This window comes from Balaenoptera borealis, assembly GCF_965194805.1.
Source record: "Balaenoptera borealis genome assembly, chromosome: 16".
NCBI classification, from domain to species: domain Eukaryota; kingdom Metazoa; phylum Chordata; class Mammalia; order Artiodactyla; family Balaenopteridae; genus Balaenoptera; species Balaenoptera borealis.
The window spans coordinates 57,484,487-57,507,017 of record NC_138872.1 but is presented as its reverse complement, the minus strand read 5'-3'; the positions used below and the strand labels follow the sequence as shown (position 1 = coordinate 57,507,017).

The 22,531-nt window shown below is 50.4% G+C and overlaps 1 protein-coding gene across 2 annotated transcripts; it reads right to left on the bottom strand.

The window, feature by feature from the left end:
- Positions 1-834: 834 nt before the first annotated feature.
- PMM2 (phosphomannomutase 2) lies at positions 835-22,467 on the bottom strand. Of its 2 annotated transcripts, none has more exons than XM_082359937.1 (8): positions 22,307-22,467; positions 17,156-17,303; positions 15,243-15,319; positions 14,471-14,562; positions 11,727-11,826; positions 11,540-11,615; positions 10,137-10,252; positions 835-2,304 (listed from the first exon to the last, which is right to left on the bottom strand). In XM_082359937.1, the coding sequence occupies exons 1-8, from the start codon at positions 22,370-22,372 to the stop codon at positions 2,203-2,205; spliced, it is 777 nt and encodes a 258-aa protein (XP_082216063.1). In that variant the 5' UTR covers positions 22,373-22,467; the 3' UTR covers positions 835-2,202. The 2 variants fall into 2 exon arrangements, with proteins under 2 accessions (XP_082216063.1, XP_082216064.1); XM_082359938.1 differs by having other exon boundaries at positions 17,192-17,303; positions 22,307-22,461.
- Positions 22,468-22,531: the final 64 nt, after the last annotated feature.

Here is a 22,531-nt window from a genome sequence, read left to right as displayed (position 1 = left end):
ATTAAGTTAGCGATAGCTCACACTCTTGTAAGTGCTTCACTAAAGTTAACGCAGTTAAGTTACATGTGTGGTAGGGACTGTAATCCCATTCGACAGATGAGAAAACTGAGGCTGGGGTGAACTCATCCTCCATCACACAGCCAGTCAGCAGCAGCTGAACTAGGATCTGAATCCTGGAAGCCGGCTCCTACCTGCCAACAACAGAAGCTGCTGCTTTGCAGGCACGTGTAAGGCATCAGCCGCTGCTGCCTGCATGTTACTTACCTACTATTATCTGATGTCCCCACCACGAAGCCCGGCTGGGGAGGCCCTCGGGGAGGGCGGCGGGTGCTGGGGAATGCCTAAAGAGAGAAGAGGTGGGATACATGGCTGGGGAGCTTGGACCGGGATAAGACCACAGCAGCAGGGGAAGGATGGCACAGTCTGAAGTCGTTGGAGGTGGAGAGGCAGGTTGAGGGAATTGTGACAGTGCAGGGGAGGGGGCCCAGCCTGACGGCCGCGGGGTACCTACCCAGGGCAGCCCTGTGCAGGGCTGAGAAACAGCGCACCCTCCACCTCATAAAGGTTGGGACAAGTCTGAGTAAGACTCAGTTGTCTCGTTTTGATATATAAGTTAAGGAAACTTCTAGGGAATACTGGATCCTTACCCAGTGGGCAGAGAAGCCTGGAGGAAGGGTCTGTGCCAGTTGGAAAGTGCAACCCCCCAACATCGTGGAAACGTCAGTGTCGCAACGAGTGGCCCCTCAGGTCCAAGAGGGCTGAGCTCTTCCCCCAGAATCTGAGAAGATACCAACTCACTTAACTTGAGGAGAAAACAGTAATCAGAATGAAAAATAGGAAACAATAAAATCACTTTAATTTGCTACTCTTCATTTTGAAAGATTATTACAGTATCATGTGTAAAATTCAGCCAGGAAGGATGCCACAGGACGGCAGAGTCCTGGGAACCAATGAGAACCGTCACCCCAGTGTGTGGCCCTGGGCAGGTGAGGGGGCCGACCTCGCAGCCTGGCGCTGATCCTGAGCTGAGACAAGCCGGGCTGGGGGAGGGCTGGGGGGAACCAGGTTCCTCTGTGATGAAGGCACCTGGTGGGGGCCGAGAGGTGGGCTGCTCAGAGCACCTCTGCAATCCCCACTTCAGATTCAGGTCTGTAAGCCCCCCGCAGAGGCCATGCCTGGACTGACGCCGGCCCTGGCACTGGTCTGTGGAGGGAGATGCTCGAAAGTGACACAGCAACCGTTTTCTTGGAAAGCTCTCTTCCGTGTTCTGTGTTGTGGACGAGGCTCCGAGCTGCCTTCCAGTTATACAAGGAGCTTGCAGAAGGCGGGAGGGAGGAGTGAGGGTTGCAGGCCCGACCACAGCAGCTCCGAGGGCCTGGGTGGATGGGCTTATTATTCAAAGATCGGCAGAGAAACAGTGCAGCTCCTGATCTGTTAGTTCAGGCTCTCCCCTGATCCCTGAGGAACTAGGGCAAACAGGCCCTGGGTACAGCAGGAGGACCGCCCCAGTTAGTCTCTGGGCCTGGGCTCAGAGCTACGTCCCGGGAGGGCCGAGTGCCAGTTCTCGGCGGGGTTGTTGGTTCCACTGCCTCTGTCCCAATGGCTAGGAAACCAGCGGGCTCTTCAAAGTGTAGTGGATACAGAGCTACCCCTGCTTCCTGGGCCAGCTAGGCGCAAAGTCCCTGGGGTCCGTGGTCACTCGGCCAGCGCTCTCACGGGGAAGCTTCATTTCTGGAAGTGTTTTTAACCATCTGTCCCAGGGTCAGATCATTGTAAACGTCCTATCCTTTCTTCCTCATCACCAAAGCCCCCCTCCTGGTACTGATGCAGAGGGTCCCAACGTGAATATCTGTTACATTTTTCACGAGACCCATGAGGAAAGACGGAGGGTCCAGGCACATTCGATCTTCCTGTATCATTCTAGAATGATGGGGAAGTTTAAAAACAAAAAAACCCCAGGTGTACTGTGATTGCACGTATCAGGGCAGGGCTGGGGGTCCTGAGACTCGGGGTGGGGACGAAACCCTCTGCTGGAGGCAGTTCTTTGAACCATTCTTGACAAGCCTTTTCTTCTCCCTTCTGGCTGCTTCTAGCACTGGAGGCGGAGGGCCATTTCCCTGCTGAGTGAGGACCCGGGTGACAACTGTACAGTGGGCTGGGGGTGGGCGTGGCGGGACCCCCCTCTCACGGGGAGAGGGATGGTCAGCAGAAGAGCTCCTCACAGATCCTGCGTGTGTCCTCGGGTGCCGTCACGGTGTAGCCCACCGTCCTCGGGTCTGCGAAGATCTCGTGGTCGTTCCCGCCCTGTGAAGACACGGCGCAGATGCAGGCGCCACCTGGCTCCTCCTGGGCCAAGGCTGCTGCCACCCAGGGGCCCGGGGCCACCAGAGAAATAGGACCAGAAATGAGGACCCTGCGATTTTACCGGGCGGGGAGCATCTCTTCAGGTACCTTTTCTTAGCCCCCAGGAGAGGAACAACAAGGGTACTGTCGTACCGAGAAAGGGTTTTTCACCTTCCCTTTAACTGCAGTTTAGCTTTGGAACATGCAATTATGCCTGTGAAAGAAATCACAATGTTCCCGTGAAGATCTGTCTAAGGCTTATTTTTCTACCAAGAAAGCAGAATTCTCACTGCCATCGATTTGTTTTAACCGCATCCAAACTTTCCTAACAGGTCATGGGGGGTTGCAGGAGGGCAGACAGTCCAGAGCAGTGCTGCCCTCGAGACTTTCTGTGACGATGGACACGGTCCATCTCTGAGCCGACGGAGGCCACACGTGAGGCCCGTGACAGAGGTACTGAGTCTGACTCACTGAAGTTTAAATAGGCCCACGTGGCTGGAGTCTGAGCCTGGTGGCCTGGGCTCAGATCCTGGTCTAGCACTGGTGAGGGGGGTATGTGGGCAGCTCCCCATCTATGAAATGGGGATCGTGGCGGAACTTCGCCCAAAGCACTGAGGCCATTGGTGGACGAGCAATCCTGGGCCAGCACCAGCGCGCAGCTAGCGTTTTCACGCTTCCTTCCCCCTGGTGAGCCCCTAGGAGTTGAGGCCTGGGCCTCGAAGGGCCCAGGCATGCTGGGTGCGGGGGGTCCTGTGACTGTGGATCGCCTAGTCTGTGCTGCACCCCCTTCCCCAGTCCCGCCTGTCTCAGGGGAATGCTGCTTCCACAACCCACAGCCCTGCAGGAAAGCCCCTGCTTCACTTCTCACGGAATTTCCTATATTTTCCTCATAACACTGGATAAGCAGTCTAATGCAAAATCTTGGAAAAAAAAATCAATTAGTTTATAATGCGATGAAAATCACTGCAGAGAAAATGGATTTTTTTCATAAAACACAGAGCATGAAGCCAGTATGGAGAAAACGATTCTGTACAAAAATGACATCCTTTTATACAACTGACACCTGAAATTACGGCTGCTCTCATCTTTGTAAAAACCACCCACCCCCAAGCAGACGGCTTCCCTAGGTGGAGGTAAAGTTCACAGACCTCACGAGGGACTACTGCCCGGGCCCGAGGCGTGCTGGGTGGAGCCATGTTGGGAGGTCACGACCTTGGAGCCACACTGGGGAATGTTCTTTCCCAGAAGCCTGCCAAGCCTTGCGCGGGCCTCACGAATTTATGTCCTGTGAAGGGGCTCTGATCATTCAGCTGGCCCCCCAGTTCATGGTCAGCATCTCCTGAACAAATACACGTGAAGACAATTCTTACGACAAAAAAAGGATTTCTCTTAGGAACGGCCTGGTGTGGGGAAACCAGCACAGAGCACCTAACCAACGAAGAAAGAACTGCTCTATTCAGAAAACCCCAGCACCCACCTGGGGACACTTTCACTCCAGTGTCACTCACCAACCCCGGACGGAGGGGTTAGTTTTCACGGATTAACCCAACAAAGCTTGTGCAGCGCTCACTACCCTCCAGGCATGGTCTCAGAAGCTGCAGATACAGTGGCAAACAAATGGAGTTCACCTAAGGGCTGCCTTCCAAGCTTACATCTGAGACGGACATACACAGCTCTGTGGATGCTTTGCCACATCCGCAAAGAATAAGGGGAGGGGACCAGGGTGACAGGGGAGAGGCCTTTGAGCAGAGGCCTGAAGGAAGAGGAGGGACAAGCCCTGTGGCCGCCCATCCGGGAAAGGCTGCCAGCCGGGCTAGAGCCTGCCGGGGAGGGGCCGGGCTGTGAGGCCTCGCAGGTCGAGACGAGGACTTGGGATTTTATGTGAAGCCTCCGGAAAGCCAGGAGCCAGGCTTCACACCATCAGGTGCACTTCACAAGAGGAACTTTCTGGAGAATGGATGGGGGATGAGGACTCAAAAGCGGAAGCAGAGGAGGGTCAGGAGGCTCCAGCCCCCAGCCAGGGTGCAAGGCAGACAGAAGCCACTCTCTGGGGAGCAGGACCTCTGGAGCAGCAAGGCTCACAGACGCCGTGCCTGCCCCACCCTGGAGAGGGTGTCCCGGGTGCCCAACAGATGCTTCCCCTGACAGAGCGCCTGCTGGCGGCGAGGCGGGGAGCCGTCCCTGGAAGGAGGCTGAGCCCTGCTGCCTTGTAAGCCACTGACTCGGACCAAAGCCAGGCCCCGAGGTTCTGATCGCCCGGGAAGGAGAAACCTCCTGCAGCCCAGTGGGGCCCGCTGCTCTCAGAGGGCAGCAAAGCTGCACTGCCCGCACTGCCCGCGTCTCCTGCAGGGCAACTGGCCTCAGAGCGGGCGGGCTCCCTCCTGGGGCCGCACAGACCTTGCAAACCAGATCGGAGTGAGGTCGGGAGAAGCAGAACCGAAGAACCAAGCCAGTGAGTGCCACCCACTAGAAAAATAAGGCTACAGTGAACAGGAAACTTCACAACTGGATTTGCATGTGCACCAAAGGTTACTGGATTCCTGCTGGGCAGGCTCAGCCACGCCCAAGCTCCAAAACAAAGCTCCTGTTTCCTGGGAGAAGACGGAGGGAGGGAAGGGGCGAAGGGATGAATAAGCGATCGTGTTTCCATTAAGGTGTACCTGGCAGGCCCAAAGTAGAGGCCCCGGATCAGCGCAGGCTGCCCATTAATGTTTAATCCCTACAAGGCCAAGGTCTGGGCCGACGGGAGGAGGGTCGGAGGGTCGCAGCGAAGGCTGATTATCTTGCATCTGTGTCCCCGGCCCGCCGGCTGCGTGCCCTGCTCCACATGACCTGACACGACTTCCAGGGGGTCTCTGCTGTGTGGATACCTGCCCGCGGCACAGACAAGCTCTCTAGCTGCACATGGACGTCTACCTCGGGTAGTTCAATAAGCACTTAGCCAATTTCTATCCATTATGGGTACAAAGGCCACCAAGACAAAGGCTCAGCCTTCAAAGATCCCAGAGCAGGGGTTCTCCCCTGGCTGCAAGTGACAGTCACTGCAGGAGCTTTAAAAATACATCAGTAAAACTGGGAAAGAACAAGAGACATGGGGGCCAAAAGCCCAGGATGCACTAAGAGCTCCCGTACCTGGGTGTCTCTGGCCACAGGAGAGCTGGGTACCCAGGGCTTATGCAGGAGGCTGGGGACCCGAGGACTGGATACCTGACTTTGGTATGTGCTGCTCTCCCGGTATGCTAGAATTAGCTGCGGATGAAAACAACCTCAAACAACTTTCACATTTGAAAATGAATGCCCTTAGATAACTGTGCTGATTTTTTTCCTAGAAAGAAGTAAACAGCTATGGTCAAAAACAGCCTGGCCCCAGGGTCAGAGGTTTTGAAAGCGATCAGATGACTCCAATGTGCCTCCAGGGCTGAGGACCAGGGACTCAGAATCTAGTGATGACCAGGCTAGGGGTGGGGGAAAGCGAGCTGGCTGTCGGGCTGACGCTCCTGGGTGACTGCCCCTTAGGGTCTGGTGATGGCTCTGGCACAGCTCCCCTCATCCGTAAAACGGGGTTCAGAGCTGCGTGAGGGGCCCTGGCACGGGAGCACATCGGGGAGATGCTGATGCGTGGACACCAGTGAGCCCTGGGGGCCCGAAGCCTGGGTCTCCCTGAGCAGGAGCGTTGGGGTGAGGGAAACTCCTGCCTTGGGGCTGGTCCACCGTCCTGTTCTCTGGACCAACGAGGCCACCAATTCCGGGGTCCGGAAGGAAGGCAGGCCCCCAGTGGACACATGGGACCCGTGGTTCCCCTGCACAGCATCTGGCTTCCTGTCCTCCCGCAGCGGGCCCGGGGTTCTCCTCAGCAGGGATGAGAACCTCTAATCTGGTCCAACCTCCTCCAGGAGGCTCAGACCACAGGGAGCGGCGATTTGCCCTGGGTCCCTCCAGGAACGAGGGACCCACCTCACCACGCTAACCTAAGCCTGCCACCAGCCACACGAGACCTGGGTCTCAGATTCTGCCACAGAAACAAACAAGCAGTCAGGCCGGTCTGTCCCAAGGACACATTCTGTACTTCTGTTAGCCCTAAGGAGTCTTGGGAGCCCTGGAGATGCCAGGATATGCCAGGCACGCCGAGGAAGCCCAGGCCCCGGCCAAAGGCCTAACAGAACCTCAAGGGTCGCTGGGTACCACTCACAAGGGCAACCTGTCACCCACCCCGCAGGCCCCCAAACTCACAGAGCAACCTCAGTACTAGGTGAGCCTTATCACAACTTCCTTAAAAGCAGGAGCTGCTGGGAAAGAGGCACATCCCCAACTGCCTTCCCTCTAAGACCTCTCACTTTGTCCTCGGTCCTTCGGAAGTGGACCCACACCCCCCCGGATGGCCCGGGGCACTGAGGCTTAGACAGACTCGCGTGTGGTCACCGCACCGGGCTTTTGGGGGGCAGGCTTGGGTGCTCTCGGTTTCCAAGCCTACCACCTCTTTCCACCACGCTGACTGTAAAGGGTGAGCGGTCTTAGTGTTTTGGAGGTGAGAGGGGAGAATAAAAAGGGCAGGGGCTTCCAGACCGCACTCAGTGAGCAGCTGGCCCTCTGCAGGGCCCCCGCGTTCCCCGCCTCCCCCGGCTGCGGTGGGGACCGCGGGAGATGGCGTGCAAGTGTCCGGCTCAGGGGTGACGCCGAGGAAGCACTTGAAAAGCTTCGTTCCCCTCCTCTTTTCAATTTGACATTTTTAAGTTTTATTTTTCAATAGACAGCACCTTCACGCAGCTCAAATATTTAAAAACAGGGTCTTGTCACAGCGGTAAGTCTCTCCCATCCTCGTCCCACCCCCACGGTAACTCTGTAATTTTTGGGGTACCCTTTCAGAGCCCCCATGTGCACTTACAAGCAGACACGAAGAGAGATGATTTCTGTCTTTACACAAAAATGGAGCCTCTTACCAGCACTGCTCCACACCAGCTGTGCTTCCGCCACCTGGCATTCCGCTGTGTGGCTGGAGCTGTGTGGCTGGACCCCCGTTTATTTACTCCACCCTCCTCCTGCGAAGGGCGGGGTTGTTTCTGGCCTGCCCCTCTCTGTAACCCTTTCTACACACGTAGGAGTGAACTGAGAGCCGAATTAACCAAAGTGGAACTGCGGAGTCACACCCATCAGTGGGTAATGCTCACCAAGTATTCCAATGGGTTTTCACGTCGCCCCGACTTCAAGTCAAGATGTTTTTTACAAGAAGCATTAAACAAGCAGAAGCACTGTTGCCTGGGAATTCGGCAAGGCTGGGGCTGAGCTGGCAGGCGCAGCCCCCTGGAGAGCCAGGCAGAGCAGCCTGGGTGCATCTTCCCAGGCGCTGGCCATCTCCCTCCCCGCAGCAAACCGAGCCCCCCGCTACTCCCACCAAAGGCCGGGCCCAGGGCCTGTAAGCTGAACTCGGAGCTGGGCGTCGATGGACGCTGCCTGTTGTGGCTGCCGGGACGGACGAGGGAGTTTCCAGGACTAACGAGGATTTAGAAGAGCCAGGGCCAGCCTCTTCCCTCTTCCCTCTGCTCTCTGGAGGTGCTTGGGGCGGGGCCGGGGGGAGACACGGGGGGCTCGGGGCAACATGAGACCCCGGCCGAGCTGCCGGGCAGGCGTCTAAGCCTGCTGAGCTTGGCAGGGAAAGGGCTTCTTACTGACAGCGCCTAGCTCAGGTGCTGTCTCCCCGGGAGCGGGCAAAAACATTTTGCCTTGACGCAAAGAAAGAAAACAGCTTTCCAAATGTCTATCACTGAATACGAAAAGAAACTTAAAGCTAGTATTTGGACTGCTCAGTGCCTCAGGCTGTTAAAAGATTTAGATGGCTGGACTGCTAACTCCCATCTCCAGGAAACCACTGACAAAAAAGTTCAGAGAGGAGGGCAAAGAATGACGCAAGAGTGTTTACTACGGTGCTCGGGATGACACCAAAGAGCCACAAACCCAAAGGGCCTCTGCTGGGGAAATGGGTAAATAATCTGTGCCGAAACGCTAGAATGTTATACGGCCATTAAAAGCTTGTTTTCAAAGAACATTCCCTGACGCGGCGGGGGGGGGGGGGGAGCGAAATATGTTAAGAGAACAAAAGCAGAAACCAGTGAACACACCGTGTCCCACATTTGGGGTCATATACATTGCAAAGAGGCCGAGAGGCATGTCAGCTGTGATTTACAAGTGACTTTTCCTTTCTTCTTCATGCTTTTTCTAATTTTCTACAATGAATGCCAATTAATTAAGAATGGGGGGGGGGAACCTCCATTCGACAGTATCCATTTTTTAAAAGTAGGTAAGATTAAAATAAAAAAATAACTGATGTGTGGTAATGCAGTGGTTAAACAGAAAACTCTCTAATTCCCAAATGAAGAATTCCCCAAAGATGTTGTTTTCTGATTATCTCAAGAACTGCATTCCGTCCTGCAAAGTCCCCGCCGAGGCTTATACACGGCAAGGACCTCACCATCACAGAACAATCTGCCTCAGCCCGTCTGAAGAGCCGCCTTCTCAGACTGCAGGAATCAGCACAAAGCTGGGAGGATGGGCGGTGGGCGGCGGCGGGGAAGAGGGGGGACCGGCGAGGGCGGCTTGTGGGATCCTAGTTCCCTGACCAGGGATTGAACCCGTGGCCCCCTGCAGCGGAAGCGTGGAGTCCTGACCACTGGACGGCCAGGGAATTCCCCCAGTTTTATAATTTGGAAAGCAGGACATGAGACTATGCTATCCAGAAGTCCCTTTCACGCTGGAAGACTAGCACGTGGAGATCTTACTGAAAAAGGCAGGTCCACACAGGAGAGACCTTAGCAAAACAGCACGCATTCTGGGTGGACTGGGGGTTGGAGGGATTAAAAACTCCATCCATGCAGCCTTCCTGCTGCTGCAGTACAGCCACAAAGCCTGACACAGGAGCCTGATGGCCAGGTAGCTGCCACCACTGCGTGGCCCGTGAGAGGGAAGCAGAGAGGCACGCGGGTGCGAGAGGAAGGTAAAGGGAGGCGGCCCCGGGCTGGGCAGCGACCATCGGGGGCTGAGCCTCCTCTGGGCCTCGATGGCGGCAAAGCCCCTCCATCCAGCCCCCTGGGGACCCACCTGTCCTAAGGAGAGCCTCGCCTGCCACCTCGGCGGCTCCGGGGAAATCTCTCCCGCTGGCCTCTCAACACCTGGCTCTGCTCTCAGTCCCCAGTTTTATTTTTTTGGCCGCGCTGTGAAGCTTGAGGGGTCTTAGTTCCCTGACCAGGGACTGAACCTGTGCCCTTGGCAGTGAAAGCGCCGAGTCCTAACCACTTGACTGCCACGGACAGCCCTCCCAGGACAGCCTCCTGCCCCTCAGTGTGTGATGCCCAGGCCTGACCCCCCACCTCTCATCTCTCCTGAATTCCAGACTCACGAGACTCTTGGTCCTCCTACCATTTAGGACTCCTAGTGCCCAACCTAAATGAACGCCCCTGGGGAAAAAACACAGCGGAAACATGAAATAAAAACGGCAAGGGCTTTGAAACACAAAGAGGATCTGATGACAGCACTGGGTCTCATTCCGGAAGGCGCTCGAGGTGGGTGACACTTAACTCAAAGCCAAACTGAAAGGCTCCATCCTTGCCTTCAGAGGTGTCGGGTGTCTGAGCACAGAGAAGAGGGGGCTCCATCACCCCCCTCTCATAGGACAGAGGCCATTACTCGGTTTGAGCTGGGCTGCCAGGTGAAGTGTGGCGGGGGGAGAAAAGCCCATCTGTCCGCTTCCCCCCTCTTCAAACCCAAATCGAACAATGAAACTGCAAAAACACTTCCATACTTACTGGCATGGTTTTGTCACCAAAGAAATAAATGGTCTTATAGCCGTCTTTTTCCACATGTCCCAGGCAAAACCTCTTGTCCCATCCGTCAGGGAAGACATCAAAGCTGATCTGGCCGCCTGCCGAGCGGGGAGGGAGACACACAAGCTAAAGGTGAAAAGGAGGCTAATGATATGTCACTGAAAGAAAATGTGCCCTTTGATCTTGTCGGCAACTGGAGTGCCAACGTTCATTTTTATTACCTCAGTTTGCTAATTACAATACTTTAGGGGTAGGTTCTAGAAATTAATTCTTGCATGATATTTTTTCTCCAACATGATTTCACCTAAAACCTAAAAATCTAAAGTCTAAAAAAGAGACAGAGTGCTGACTCAGAGTGAGACCCACAATGGCTTTGCACCCGAGTGGTCTGCAGAGCGGGCTTAAACGAAGCCCAAAGCAGGCCGGTGAAAGAGCTGCCGACAGCTTTCTTCAGCCACGCTCCCCTGGAGCTGCACTGTGCGCTCGGCGGAGAGGCCTGGGAGCAGGATGCCTCCAGCTCGTCGTGCAGGAAAATGAAAATCCCACGGACGGGGATTGCCAGGCAGCTTTCTTGGGCAACAAAAACCCTTTCAGAGCTGTGTCAGGGAAGATGTTCATCTCACAGTTCAAGGATACTTAACAAGCCACCCACTCATCTTTTACACAGAGGCCCTCTGCAATTCCAGTTTTCTGGCAAGCGTACGCTTATTTGAGCTGGTGAAAGGAGAGGGCTTTAAGTATGGCTTGTCAGCTCTGACAGCAGAAATTGGTCTGTTTAAAGCGTTTGACAGGCCTATTCCACCAAAAAGCAAGGCAGAGACATCAGCGCTGCAGGAAGAGCTCTGCATCAGACCCCGGAAACAGCCGCACGCTGGCCTGTCACTATGAACAGAAATTTCGTGAACCTAGACAAGCGCCTTCCCCTTTCTGGGCCTCGGCTTCTTGATTTGTAAAACCAGCCCAAGTGACTTCTAAGGTTCCTTGCCATTCGAACATTACAGGATTCCAGAACACATTCAGTCTTCTTGATCTAAGAGGCCCTGTCCCACCTCTCTCCTACAGAGTCACCCATGAGCTAGTTGTCTTCTGCCCAAAGGTGTGGGCATAAGTTCTCACTCTTCATTAAGCAAGTTGCTCTTATTTTTGACTAGGAGAAGTGCAGGGAGGAAGAATCCTGCTGGGCGAGGATTTAGAACCAAACCCAGCAGCCTGGAAGTCATCTCCTAACCTGAGTCTCGGCCAGCGCTGATCAGGCAGGAGCAGTTTCCTGCCGCGGATGGCCCATCTGCAAACTCGCCACAGTCCAAGTTCAAGAGCACACCGGCCCACAACCACCTCCCAGCAAACGGCTCCCAGAGCGTGAAACCCGCGTGAATGCATGATACCTATGGAAAACGTGAGGCCTTTCCCTGCAAACTCTTTCCGCAGATCCTCCACGAATTTCTGTCTTATATTTTCTTTCTGAGGAAAACAAAAAGATACCGATAGTCTACTGCATTAGAAGCACACTTTCTTGGCCACAGAGATGCACACCACACGTCCATACACCCCGGCTATTTCATAAAGACTCACTTGATCCAGTTCGTAGAACTCAATGCGTTCTTCTTGGCTGCAGCTTCTTCCGACAGGGCACACATTCAACATCCCATTTCGGAATTCGATGAAAGTACCCCTGGGGAGGAAAAGGGGACGGAGGTCCCAGAGATACATCATTTATTTGAGCAACACAACAGACGGATAGACAGGCTAAAAAGTGGACCAACTCCAGGGACGTCCCTGGCGGTCCAGTGGCTAAGACTCTGCACTTCCACTGCAGGGGGCATGGGTTCGATCCCTGGTTGGGGCATTAAGATCCCGCATGCCAAGGTGTGGCCAAAAAAAAAAAAAAAAAAAAAGTGGGGCAATTCCAAAGGCAGAGGCGGGTGCGATCAGCCTTTGGTGGTGCTGTGCTGGGCCATGTGGCGGCCAAGAGCCTCATGTGGCTAGAGAGCCCTGAAAACTGTGGCTGATCTGACGTGAGATGCGAGTTCACGGATTTCGTATGAAAAAGGAGTGTACCCATCACTGACAATGCTTTATACTGACTATATCTGAAATGACTATAGTTTGGATATAATTGGTTAAATAAAACACATTAAAATTAATTTCACCTATTCCTTTCCTTTTTTTTTTTTTTAAACATGGCCACGGAAAGCAGAAAAAACGGCACATGTGGCTCATATTACATTTCTGCTGGTCGGTGCAGCTCTTGAGCAGAGAATGTTACGGTTAACAATGAGCTATGAAAATGATTACTATCTCTTCAAGTTCCCCAAGGAATTTGAAAATATATGTCCCAGACACCTTTGCAAGTGACCTAGTGAAATGCTGATTTTTACCAAGAAAAGCGACACAGGAAAAGCTGCTGAGGATCCCCAGGTGAGTCTCAGTAATAATACTTCGAGGACACACGCCAGGCGTGGGGCTGGGACCAGATTCCAGGCCAATGCTGCCACTTACCAGGGACCCTGGGCACCGCTCTGCTCTGAGCTCAGAAAGGGGCTAACGGCACTTGCTCTGAGCCCCCCAGAAGGGGCTCCTGAAGTGAAAAGTACCAGTTTATCTAAAAAACTGGGAAGCAAGTAAAACAAAAATAGCGGTATCTCCATCACTGGATCCTTCCCCTGCTGTGTTCAACTTGCAGAAAAAGAGGCAAACGATACAACAACGTATGTGCACCTAAGACACTTTTTCAAACACCCCGTCCCGGTTGTCCTGGACGCGGTACAGACCAGCCTATTCCCTACACCTTCTACATGTACACTGGGGTACGGGGCCCTGGTGATCATTCCCAGGGGGGATCCTAGGCCTGTGGGTCCTAAACTGTCAGAAAAAGAGGTCATGCCCAAAGCAGGGAGGGAGGTTGATGCATTGTAGAAAGGCTTCTGTTCTAAAAACCAGGACTAAGGCGGCTGATCAAGCATTCACTTCCCCCCCTGAAGACCTGGACGATGTGACGTCTTACTACACTTGCCTGGCGTGCGTGGGGCATAGCGTTAGCCCCACGAGCAATGTGGGTAAACGCCGATCAAGGAGGAACTCAGCTCTGCCTCCTGAATTCACCGGGTATCTCAGGCTAATTTGGAGTCACAGCTCTGCACGCTGGGCCCTCTCACTAGATGACATCCTCTTTGGAGGACAGGAGTGTATCTTATCCTTTTTTTATCCTCCCTCAATGCTCAGCCCGAAGTAAAGACTGAACTGACCTGGGGTACGTTATATGTTCACTTTCTACAACGGAGAATTTCTAATATACATAAAAGTCAACAGCACAGGATAAGGAACACTCACGGGCCGTCTCCCAGCTGCCAGAAAGATGGACTTCGGGTCCCTCCTGTCTCATCCATCCCCCTTCCTGGGACAGATGTGAAAAAGGAAGCCCCTGCCCTCCGAGAGGAGGTGCCGAGCAGGGGCATCTGTTTCGGAAATTCTGGAAACAGGTCTCGAGCACTCTCGAAACTCCAGCATGTCTTGAAATTCAATCACCCTTTAAGAAATGTTTCACCCTCTAATCATCAGGGTGTTACACATTAAGTGCAGAAAACCGAGAAGATGAAAAGTATTTCAAAGAAACCACCTGAAATCTCATTACCACGAAACAACCACCGTTAGCATATGGTCCGTTTTCTGCCCATCTTTTAACTGTGGGCATGTGTGCACATTACTGTTGTTACTATTTAAAAATGGGAATTGAGATAACAGTATTCAGAGCAAGAGGTAGGTTCCCGAATCAAATGCCTACCGAGGCCAGAAAAACGAGACAAGTGGCCCGTGAGAGACTGGGGGACGGGGAGGGGGCAGCGCTGCCCGCCAGGCTGCTGCCACCTAGGAGGGAGTATCGAGCTGCCGGGTTTTCAGATGCTGCAGAAGCCGGAAACCCAGGTATTTTAAAGTGTGAAATCAGACTTTTAAATGATAGCACTTAATGCAGATTTTACTGAACACCAGGGGCCAACTGAACTTGGCTTTGCATGGGATTTGGCCCGGGGGCCTCCAGTTTGAGACTCCTGAGCTGGGGCCTGGGCCGATGCTGCTTTTCCCACACTGCTGTTTCACAGGCATGTGCCTTAACTTATAGCCTTTGAAAGCATATAGTTTTCAACTTCCATAACGTGGACGCACCATCATTTATGTAATCATCGGTCTACCGCTGGCTTTACAGAAGGTTTCCAGTGATCCCTTACTAAGCACCAGGCTTTGGAGTTAAGTTAGCTCTAACCCACCAGATGACATCACGCCATATTCCAGTGGCGCTTCTTTGCTAAAAGCAAACCCACCTCTTCTTCGGGAGTTTAATTTTCGAGATGTAGCTCAGACAGTAGTTGATTAAATCCTGGATTAGGGCCTCACCCAGGTGACCTTGAATATTCTAGATAAAGAAAATACTGGAGTTACTAGACACAGTGGGAGGCCTTTTCAAAATGGCTTTCCAGCAAACCCAGGTCTTCAGCCTCTGTGGCTGGAGGGTCACCAAGCGGTGATGGGGACACACCCCACTGCCTTTCTCCTTTTCTCCCATTTTCTCTGGTTGAAAACATTAGGCAAACCAGAAAGGGCCTCAGTCAAAACCATTTTCTGCTTCATTACTCAAGATTTTTGTATTCATTATCTCTCAAGTGCTTCCTGGAAGCCCCAAAGAGTTTACTGCTGCTGCCTTTTATTCAATTAAAATATCTGCAGACACTGATAGAAAATATATTTGTTCCACTTTGGCTTCCTCTTACGTCTGAACAGACGGATTTTAATGGTAATAAGAGCTACATGGTACCTCTTAGAAATGTTTGCAGCAAGGCAACTTGCCCTAGTCTTTGCTACCATAATAGAAATATTAGATTAAGTAACCTTGAAAAACAATTATAAAATTTTAGTTAACAATTTGGAATGTGTACTAGTCACATGGTTCAATATCCAAAATGTAAAAAATACAGGGTGAAGATTCATTACCACTCTTCTCCCAAATATACCTCCCTGGAGGCATTCAATATCAAATACCTTTTTAGAAAACATTTCACTAGTAGTACAGAGTAGTTTGGATACTTGCAAACCTACCTGTTTGCACAAGAGTTTCCCATCTTTGTATGCTACCAAGCCATTTTCTGGAAACACATAATCATATTTTTCAACCACTGCCAACAAAACAAAATTGAGAATGCAATGAATTGGACCCTGTGTTTCTACTTATTGATTAACACTAATCGCCAATAAAAATGCTAAACTCCAGTAATGACTGTCAAAGGCTATCTCATCTTAGATTGGGAGGGTGGAAAAAAAGCTCCTTAAAAACTTCTTTAAAAAGGCTCTTCATTATAAATTTAGAAGATGACAATTAGGCTGCAGATTGGAGACTTGGTGGGCACCTCGTGCCTCTGCCTGCTTATTTGTAAAGGAAGGTGGGAGCCAAGGATGGCTCCCAAACCCCACTGTGAATCTGCATCACCAGGGCAGTGATGAAGATCTGCAGAATTCCAGGCTCTGCTCCCAAGGTTTCTGAATCAGAATCTGCAGGGGCCAGGTTAAGAATCAGATTTTTTTTTTTTAAGCTCTTCAGGCAATTCTTATATTCATTCACATTTGAAGACCACCCACATAAATCTTAATGGAGTCTCAAACTTTAGCTGCTTGCCAAAATGCAGATTCCCAGGCACTGTGTGTTGGGTGGGGTTCCCACATCTGCATTTGAACGAGCTCCTCAGGTGATTCTGATACAGGTGGGTCTTCCACTTTCTTCTGGCTCGTGACTGTTTTGATTCTGGAGTTTCGACTCTTACTCTCTCAAATGTAAGACGCTGTGCTACACTGACAAAACCTCTCTGAGGCTGTGGTTAATTACGTGACCAGAGGCAGAAAGGGCAATCAGGACCAAGTAACAGGATCCCCGGGTCTTAATGTGTCCCATTATGTTGTTTATAGCGTTTCTAAACAGAGCACCTACAAGGAGAATTAAGTGTAACCAGAACAGAGAGTTTTAAAGGGACTACACAGATCCCTCTTTCAGTAACTGGTTCAATAAATACACCCCACACAGATGTGCACCGTAAGATATTACATCTAGAACAGTGGTTCTCAACTGGGGGTGATTTTGCCCCCAGGGGACATGTGGCAGTGTCTGGAGACAGTTTTGGTTGTCACACTGGGTGTGGCAGCACGACGGGTGTCAAGTGAGTAGAGGCCAGGGATGCTGCTAAACATCCTGCGGTGCACAGGACGTAGAGAATTACTGGCCCGAAGCGTCAACAGCGCCAAAAAGAACGCTCAGTCCATCTCTCTCTCTACCTGCTATTTCCTATAGGCCAGGCACCCTGGAGGCCCTGGGGCTATGCAGATGAATAATCCATAGCCCGTCTTCAAGACAAATATAACCAGACAGTTTCCAATAACCAGAGAGTGCTACACCCACAGCTCTAGACTCTCTTTGAGGGTAGCTGCTGAAGTATGATTCCCATGCCCTACAGACCCATGCCCTTCAGAATCTCCAGTGAAGGGGCACGTAAGAATCTCCACCTTCCTGGGGTCCTGGGCTTGAGATTCTGGTTCACTAGGTGGGGGAGGAGCCTGGGTGACTCCCGACTAGGGAACTCTGGGGAACACTGCGATAGGGCAACAGAGGGAGGCATGAAGACCCGGAGGACCCCTCAACACCTGGGTGAGAAGGACGTCAGGAGATGGGGCCTGAACTGAGGCCAGAAGGGCAGTTAATGGGGACCAACAGGAAGGACTGCAGGCCGAGAAACAGACACCCATCTTTCTAGGTGAATCTGTCCATGTATCCGAGTACCAACTGTTCCACTAGCAACTCCAGAAATTTATTTATAGGACTAAAAACAGAGGAAAAATAAAGGCAGAGAAAATGTTTCCCCGAACAAGGAAGCAGGAAGCCTGAAGCCTGCCACACGGGGATGAGGGCTCGGGGCTCCTGTGATACTAAATGGCAACAGGTCCCAACGTCCTCATGAGAAGTTAACCTTTTACCAAAATGTAGCCAGCAATGTGGAGTTTACCATCGTTTCCCAGTTGCTCCTGTACTTTCTCAAAGTCCGACCCGCCTACGACTCCAACTTTGATCTTCTGCCTCAGTTTTTGTAGAAAGCAATCCATGTCTTTGGTAATTTTCTGCATTTCAAAAAGGAAAACACAACGGTCAAGAGCCACGAAGTAATCGGGAGACTAAAATCCCAAGAGTAATACAACCCTTATTTTTATAACTGCCAATTTGGTTTCTAAGTCTACAGATGAGACCAACTATTTAGTTGTGCTTTTGGGACATCAACCTTTTTATCAGAAAAAAACTTGTTAAATTTTACTTATTTTTACCTAGTTTAAAACACACAAGAAATATATTAACAGCTGTTATGTACTGCTCCAGCCTTTTTGTTTTGTTTTTGTTTTTAAAGTAAGTGGTACCTTATTTTTATTTTATTTATTTATTTATTTATTTATTTTTGGCTGTGTTGGGTCTTCGTTTCTGTGCGAGGGCTTTCTGTAGTTGCGGCGAGCGGGGGCCACTCTTCATCGTGGTGCGCGGGCCTCTCACTATCGCGGCCTCTCTTGTTGTGGAGCACAGGCTCCAGACGCGCAGGCTCAGTAGTTGTGGCTCACGGGCCTAGTTGCTCCGCGGCATGTGGGATCTTCCCAGACCAGGGCTCGAACCCGTGGTCCCCTGCATTGGCAGGCAGATTCTCAACCACTGCGCCACCAGGGAAGCCCTGCTCCAGCCTTTTTTCTGTGTATTTATACACTTGTCTGTATGCACATATATAAATAGGTACTCCTTTTTGAAACACAAGTGGACTCCTTCCACACCTTGTGCCATGACTTGCTTTCTCAGCACTGAGTTGTGGTGATTTTTCCATAGTGCATGTAGATCTAGCCCGGTCCTTTCAAATGCTACACTGTGCTCCATTTATGGATTTAAGTTGATTAAAACAAAATAACACAATGAGATTAAAGAGGAAGTTGAGAGTTGATTTATTATAATTATATAAACAAACAAAAAGCCTTAAGAGTAAGATCACTAGATTTTTGAGTCTCTCCTGAAAGAAAAGCTCTACCTATAAATAGTGGTCTCGGGACTTCCCTGGTGGTCCAGTGGGTAAGACTCTGCGCTCCCAATGCAGGGGGCCTGTGTTCGATCCCTGGTCGAGGAACTGGATCCTGCAGGCTGCAACTAAGAGTCCGCATGCAGCAACTAAGACCCGGTGCGGCCAAAATAAATAAATAAATAAATATTTTAAAAATATAAATAGTGGTCTCAGTGGTATAATTTTATGCTAGTTAAATTCCAAACCGTGTGCCCATTCAAAAGAAATTTTAAACTGAGATGAAAAGATATCCCTGTGTTCAGGCAAATCACAATGAAGTTTTTAAACTCTTATTTCATTACTTATAGCAATCTTAATTGTACACTTACATGGACTATCTACACAAATAAAGTTACCAGAAATGAAAAACAAAAAACCCACTTAACTCAACTTCAGTACAAAAACATCCAGAATTCAATCTTCTCCTTTTCTTAAAAAATATTTTTTTAGAGTAATACATGCATATGATTAATAAAATAAAATTGTACAGAAGGGCTTAGAGTGCAATCTTTTCTACATCTTCCGGTGGAATCTTGACCTAATAGACAAAATCTAGTGGCCTCTGAGTCAGTGATTGTGAAAATGGGTCCCAGAGTCCCCACAAGTGCTTTACTCAGAGCCAACGTCAGAATGGGAGGAAGTGGGGAAGATTCCCGTGATTCCAAAATATTAAAAATGCAACACAAACGCAATACTTCCACCTCCAAACAGAAGCCTAAGTGTACAATTTATTTTCTCTTGACCCTTGTGCACACTGATGAGCTAAATGGTATTGCTGTCCAGCTATCAGACGTGCTCTGCAACTTGCATCAGTCAGAGAGGCACCTTTTCGCTTCCAGATGGCAGCAAACACTTTTCGACAGGAAATAAGACCCAGCTGCTCGTGACCACGATAGAGCATCTAAACTACCCCGTACGGCAGGAGAGATTTGGAGCAAAATAACCACACAGCAAAATTGTCATAATGTTTCTAAATAACTCTTGTGCTGATAATTTCAAGGAATTCTAAATCATCCCAGACAAAATAAAGCACAGAGAAAGAGCCAAAAGCTTGGAATTAAGGTGAAAAAATGTTAAAAGTTCACCTTCTGAAAAATTTTAAAAAAAAATTATAAAAGACTTTTTTGGGACGATTAAGGAAAACTGAGTGAAGTAGAGGAAGAGTTAGAAAACAGGGCCTGTGGGCCAGACCCAGCATGCTGCTTCTTTTTGTAGAGTGACTGGAATACAGCCATATATCCATTCATTTCCGAGGTGTCTGTGGCCACAACTATAGACGTGAGTAGCTGTGACAGAGACCATATGGCCTGCGAGCCTCAACCATTTACTATCTGGCTTTTTCCAGAAAAGTTTGCTGACCCCTGGACCAGGGTATAAAATAATATTAGGGAATTGGTGATAATTTCCTTAAGTATGATGATGATACTGTGGTTACGACAGATGTCCTTGTCTTCAAGAGCTGCAGGTGCGAACACTTAGGGGTGAAGTACCATTATGACTACAGCTTACGAAGTGGCACAGAAAAGATTAAAAAAAGAGAGAGAGAAAGTTAATATCAAACACTGTTGAATTTAAGTGGTGGGAATATGGATGTTTTGGGTACTATATTTTTCCAGCAATTCTGTACGTTTGAAATTTTTCATGATAGGTAATTGTACAACAATTCACCCAGGTTTATACCTGGTTCTAAGTCTCAACTGCTTTTAGATGCAATGGCATTTCTTAGGAAAGTACTCAGAACAGCAAAATTCTACTAAAACACTGAAATGTGCAAAGCTCTGGATTCCACTCTAATTAGATTTTACCTGTTTAGGTCATATACTGTTTCAGCAGCTGCAGGAAAAGATAACCCATTTGATTGCTTTCGGATTGTCTTGTGCTTATCAATGTTTGAGAACGTGAGTATTGAGGAAGGGAAAGGTTGTACAATGAACAGATCTGTTGCTAAAATAGTTTTTATTTTTTATTTTTAAAATAGCTTTGTTTTTTAACCTTGAGCACCCAGCACATAGAAACAATTCTATTTTTTTTATTTTTAAAATTTATTTATTTATTTATTTTTTTGGCTGTGTTGTGCCTTCGTTGCTGCACACGGGCTTTGTCTAGTTGCAGCGAGCGGGGCTACTCTTCATTGTGGTGCGTGGGCTTCTCATTGCGGTGGCTTCTCTTGTTGTGGAGCACAGGCTCTAGGTGCATGGGCTCCAGTAGTTGCGGCACGCGGGCTCAGCAGCTGTGGCGCATGGGCTTAGTTGCTCCGCGGCATGTGGGATCTTCCCGGACCAGGGCTCGAACCCATGTCCCCTGCACTGGCAGGCAGATTCTTAACCACTGTGCCACCAGGGAAGCCCCGAAACAATTCTCTTTAAAATTAGATTTTTTTTTGAGTGTAAAAATTTACATTTGCCAAAGAACATCACGTTTCAAATGTTTTAAGGGAGTACACTGTGGGTTGCCTGGTTTCGCTGCTATTTCATACTTTGTGCTTATATACCCTGGTTCCTTCTGGGAATCAGAAGCACGTTCCTGAACGACACACCTAGTGACAGAACAGCCTCCACCTTGGAGCGGTAGCAGAAAAAGGCAAACTTAGCAAATAACGATGCCCTGAGGCCCAGAGACTTGTACCAGATCTCTTGTGTGAAATCAAGGTCATGGTTTCACTGAGTCTGTTTCCTTATTTAAAATGGAAATAACAACTATCCTACCAGGGATGAAAGAGGGAGAAAGGTTAAGAGGGTCTAATGATACTGTGTAAAAAGGCTTGGAATGTAAACCCAAGGCCATTACAGCCAATGGGCCAAATTGAGAGCAGTTTTACTGGAACACAGCTATGCTATGTCTACATAAGGTCTATGGTTGCTTTTGCATTAAAGTCGAGTAGTTACTACAGACCATATGGTCGGCAAACACAAACATATTTGCCATCTGGCCTTTTACAAACAATGAATTGCTGACATTGGCTCCAGACCACTATGGGCTAATTAACAACCTACAAGTGTGCATGGATCACTGAATCCCAGAATCAAAAAGGGCCTTTGGAGAACTTGCAATTGAGCATCATCACTAGATACGTAGCACCTGTGGCTCAGAAAGGTAAAATGATACGGACGGCTAAGGTCACTGACGTTCGTTGTGAATTCTGGAGCACACGTACCACTGCTTCCACCTGGCCCAAACTAAGCAGGGTAGAGCTAGAACTTGAAGACAGTGAGGCTACTTGGGCCAAGTCTCAAGTTCGAATGGCTGGTGTTCAGTGACTAATCTGTGCAAGGGGGAGGTCAGAGTGAGCAAAGATCACAAATGTTAACCTTAACTGAAACGTATCCGTGCCTACGGCAACAAAATCTGGAAATGAAAAGTTTCCAGGAGTCCAAGGAGGCTCTCAGCAGGCAGCCTGTAGCAATCTAGGTCTCCTCCATCACCCCACTCCACTGCAGGGCTGGACAAGGGAGTGGTGGCGGTCGCTGATATTAACTGAATATTACTGAACCCAGTCTACCGTATGCAAGATAGTTTCATGAACTTATATGATTTCATTCGACCCCCACAAACACCACATGCAACAGGTCATATCCCCACTTAAAGCCACAGATGCTGAGGCTCTGAGGTTAAGTGACTTTGCTCAAGATCACAGTTGTCAGGAGGTAAAGCTGAGACTCCACCGGGTCCGTCTGACCTGGAAACCTATGTCTTTCACATCAGGCTACAGGCAGAGGCCATACGTCATAGGTCTGAGGAGGGCACACAAGCAGGTAAAGGGGCAGAGCTGGGGTTCAAACCCGGGGCTGGAGGTGAGAGTCCAAAACTGCGTTTTCCAACCCAACACAAGTTTCTTGCTCTCTAGAGTTTTCCGGCCTGTCCCATCTCTTCGAGCACCCTGAGGTCTTGAAGAGCTGGTGGGAGCTTCCGTCTCATTCCTCCAGGAACCCAGAGTAGAGTTCGGTCCCTTCAGGGGAGGTAGGCGGTCCTTAGCCTCGTCTGGGAGCAGCAGGGGGCTCTGCACCGGCTGCCGCCAGCCCGCCGGACGCCGCTTACCTGCCGCGGGGCCGTCAGGGTCCCGTCCACGTCGAAGAGGCAGAGCGCTGGGCCGGGCGCCGCCATGACCCCAGTTTCCACGCGAACCTTACAGGACTCGCTGGCACCTGGAACCCGTCCAGGAACTTCCGGGACCAGCCCCCGTGCCGCAGGGCACGCCGGGAGGAGGAGAATCCACTCCCATAATGCCTAGGACTAGCGGCAGCTGTACTCTCTGGACTACAG

What these genes read in the sequence shown, in the direction of transcription:
- PMM2 (XM_082359937.1), bottom strand. Translation starts at nt 22,372, where the DNA reads ATGGCGGCGCCCGGCCCAGCGCTCTGCCTCTTCGACGTGGACGGGACC. An exon ending in TGGCTACATTTTGGTAAAAG is followed by an intron (nt 15,320 to 17,155) that starts GTTAACTTCTCA and finishes TTTTGTTGGCAG; the next exon opens with TGGTTGAAAAATATGATTAT. An exon ending in TTGGTGACAAAACCATGCCA is followed by an intron (nt 2,305 to 10,136) that starts GTAAGTATGGAA and finishes GTGTCTTCACAG; the next exon opens with GGCGGGAACGACCACGAGAT.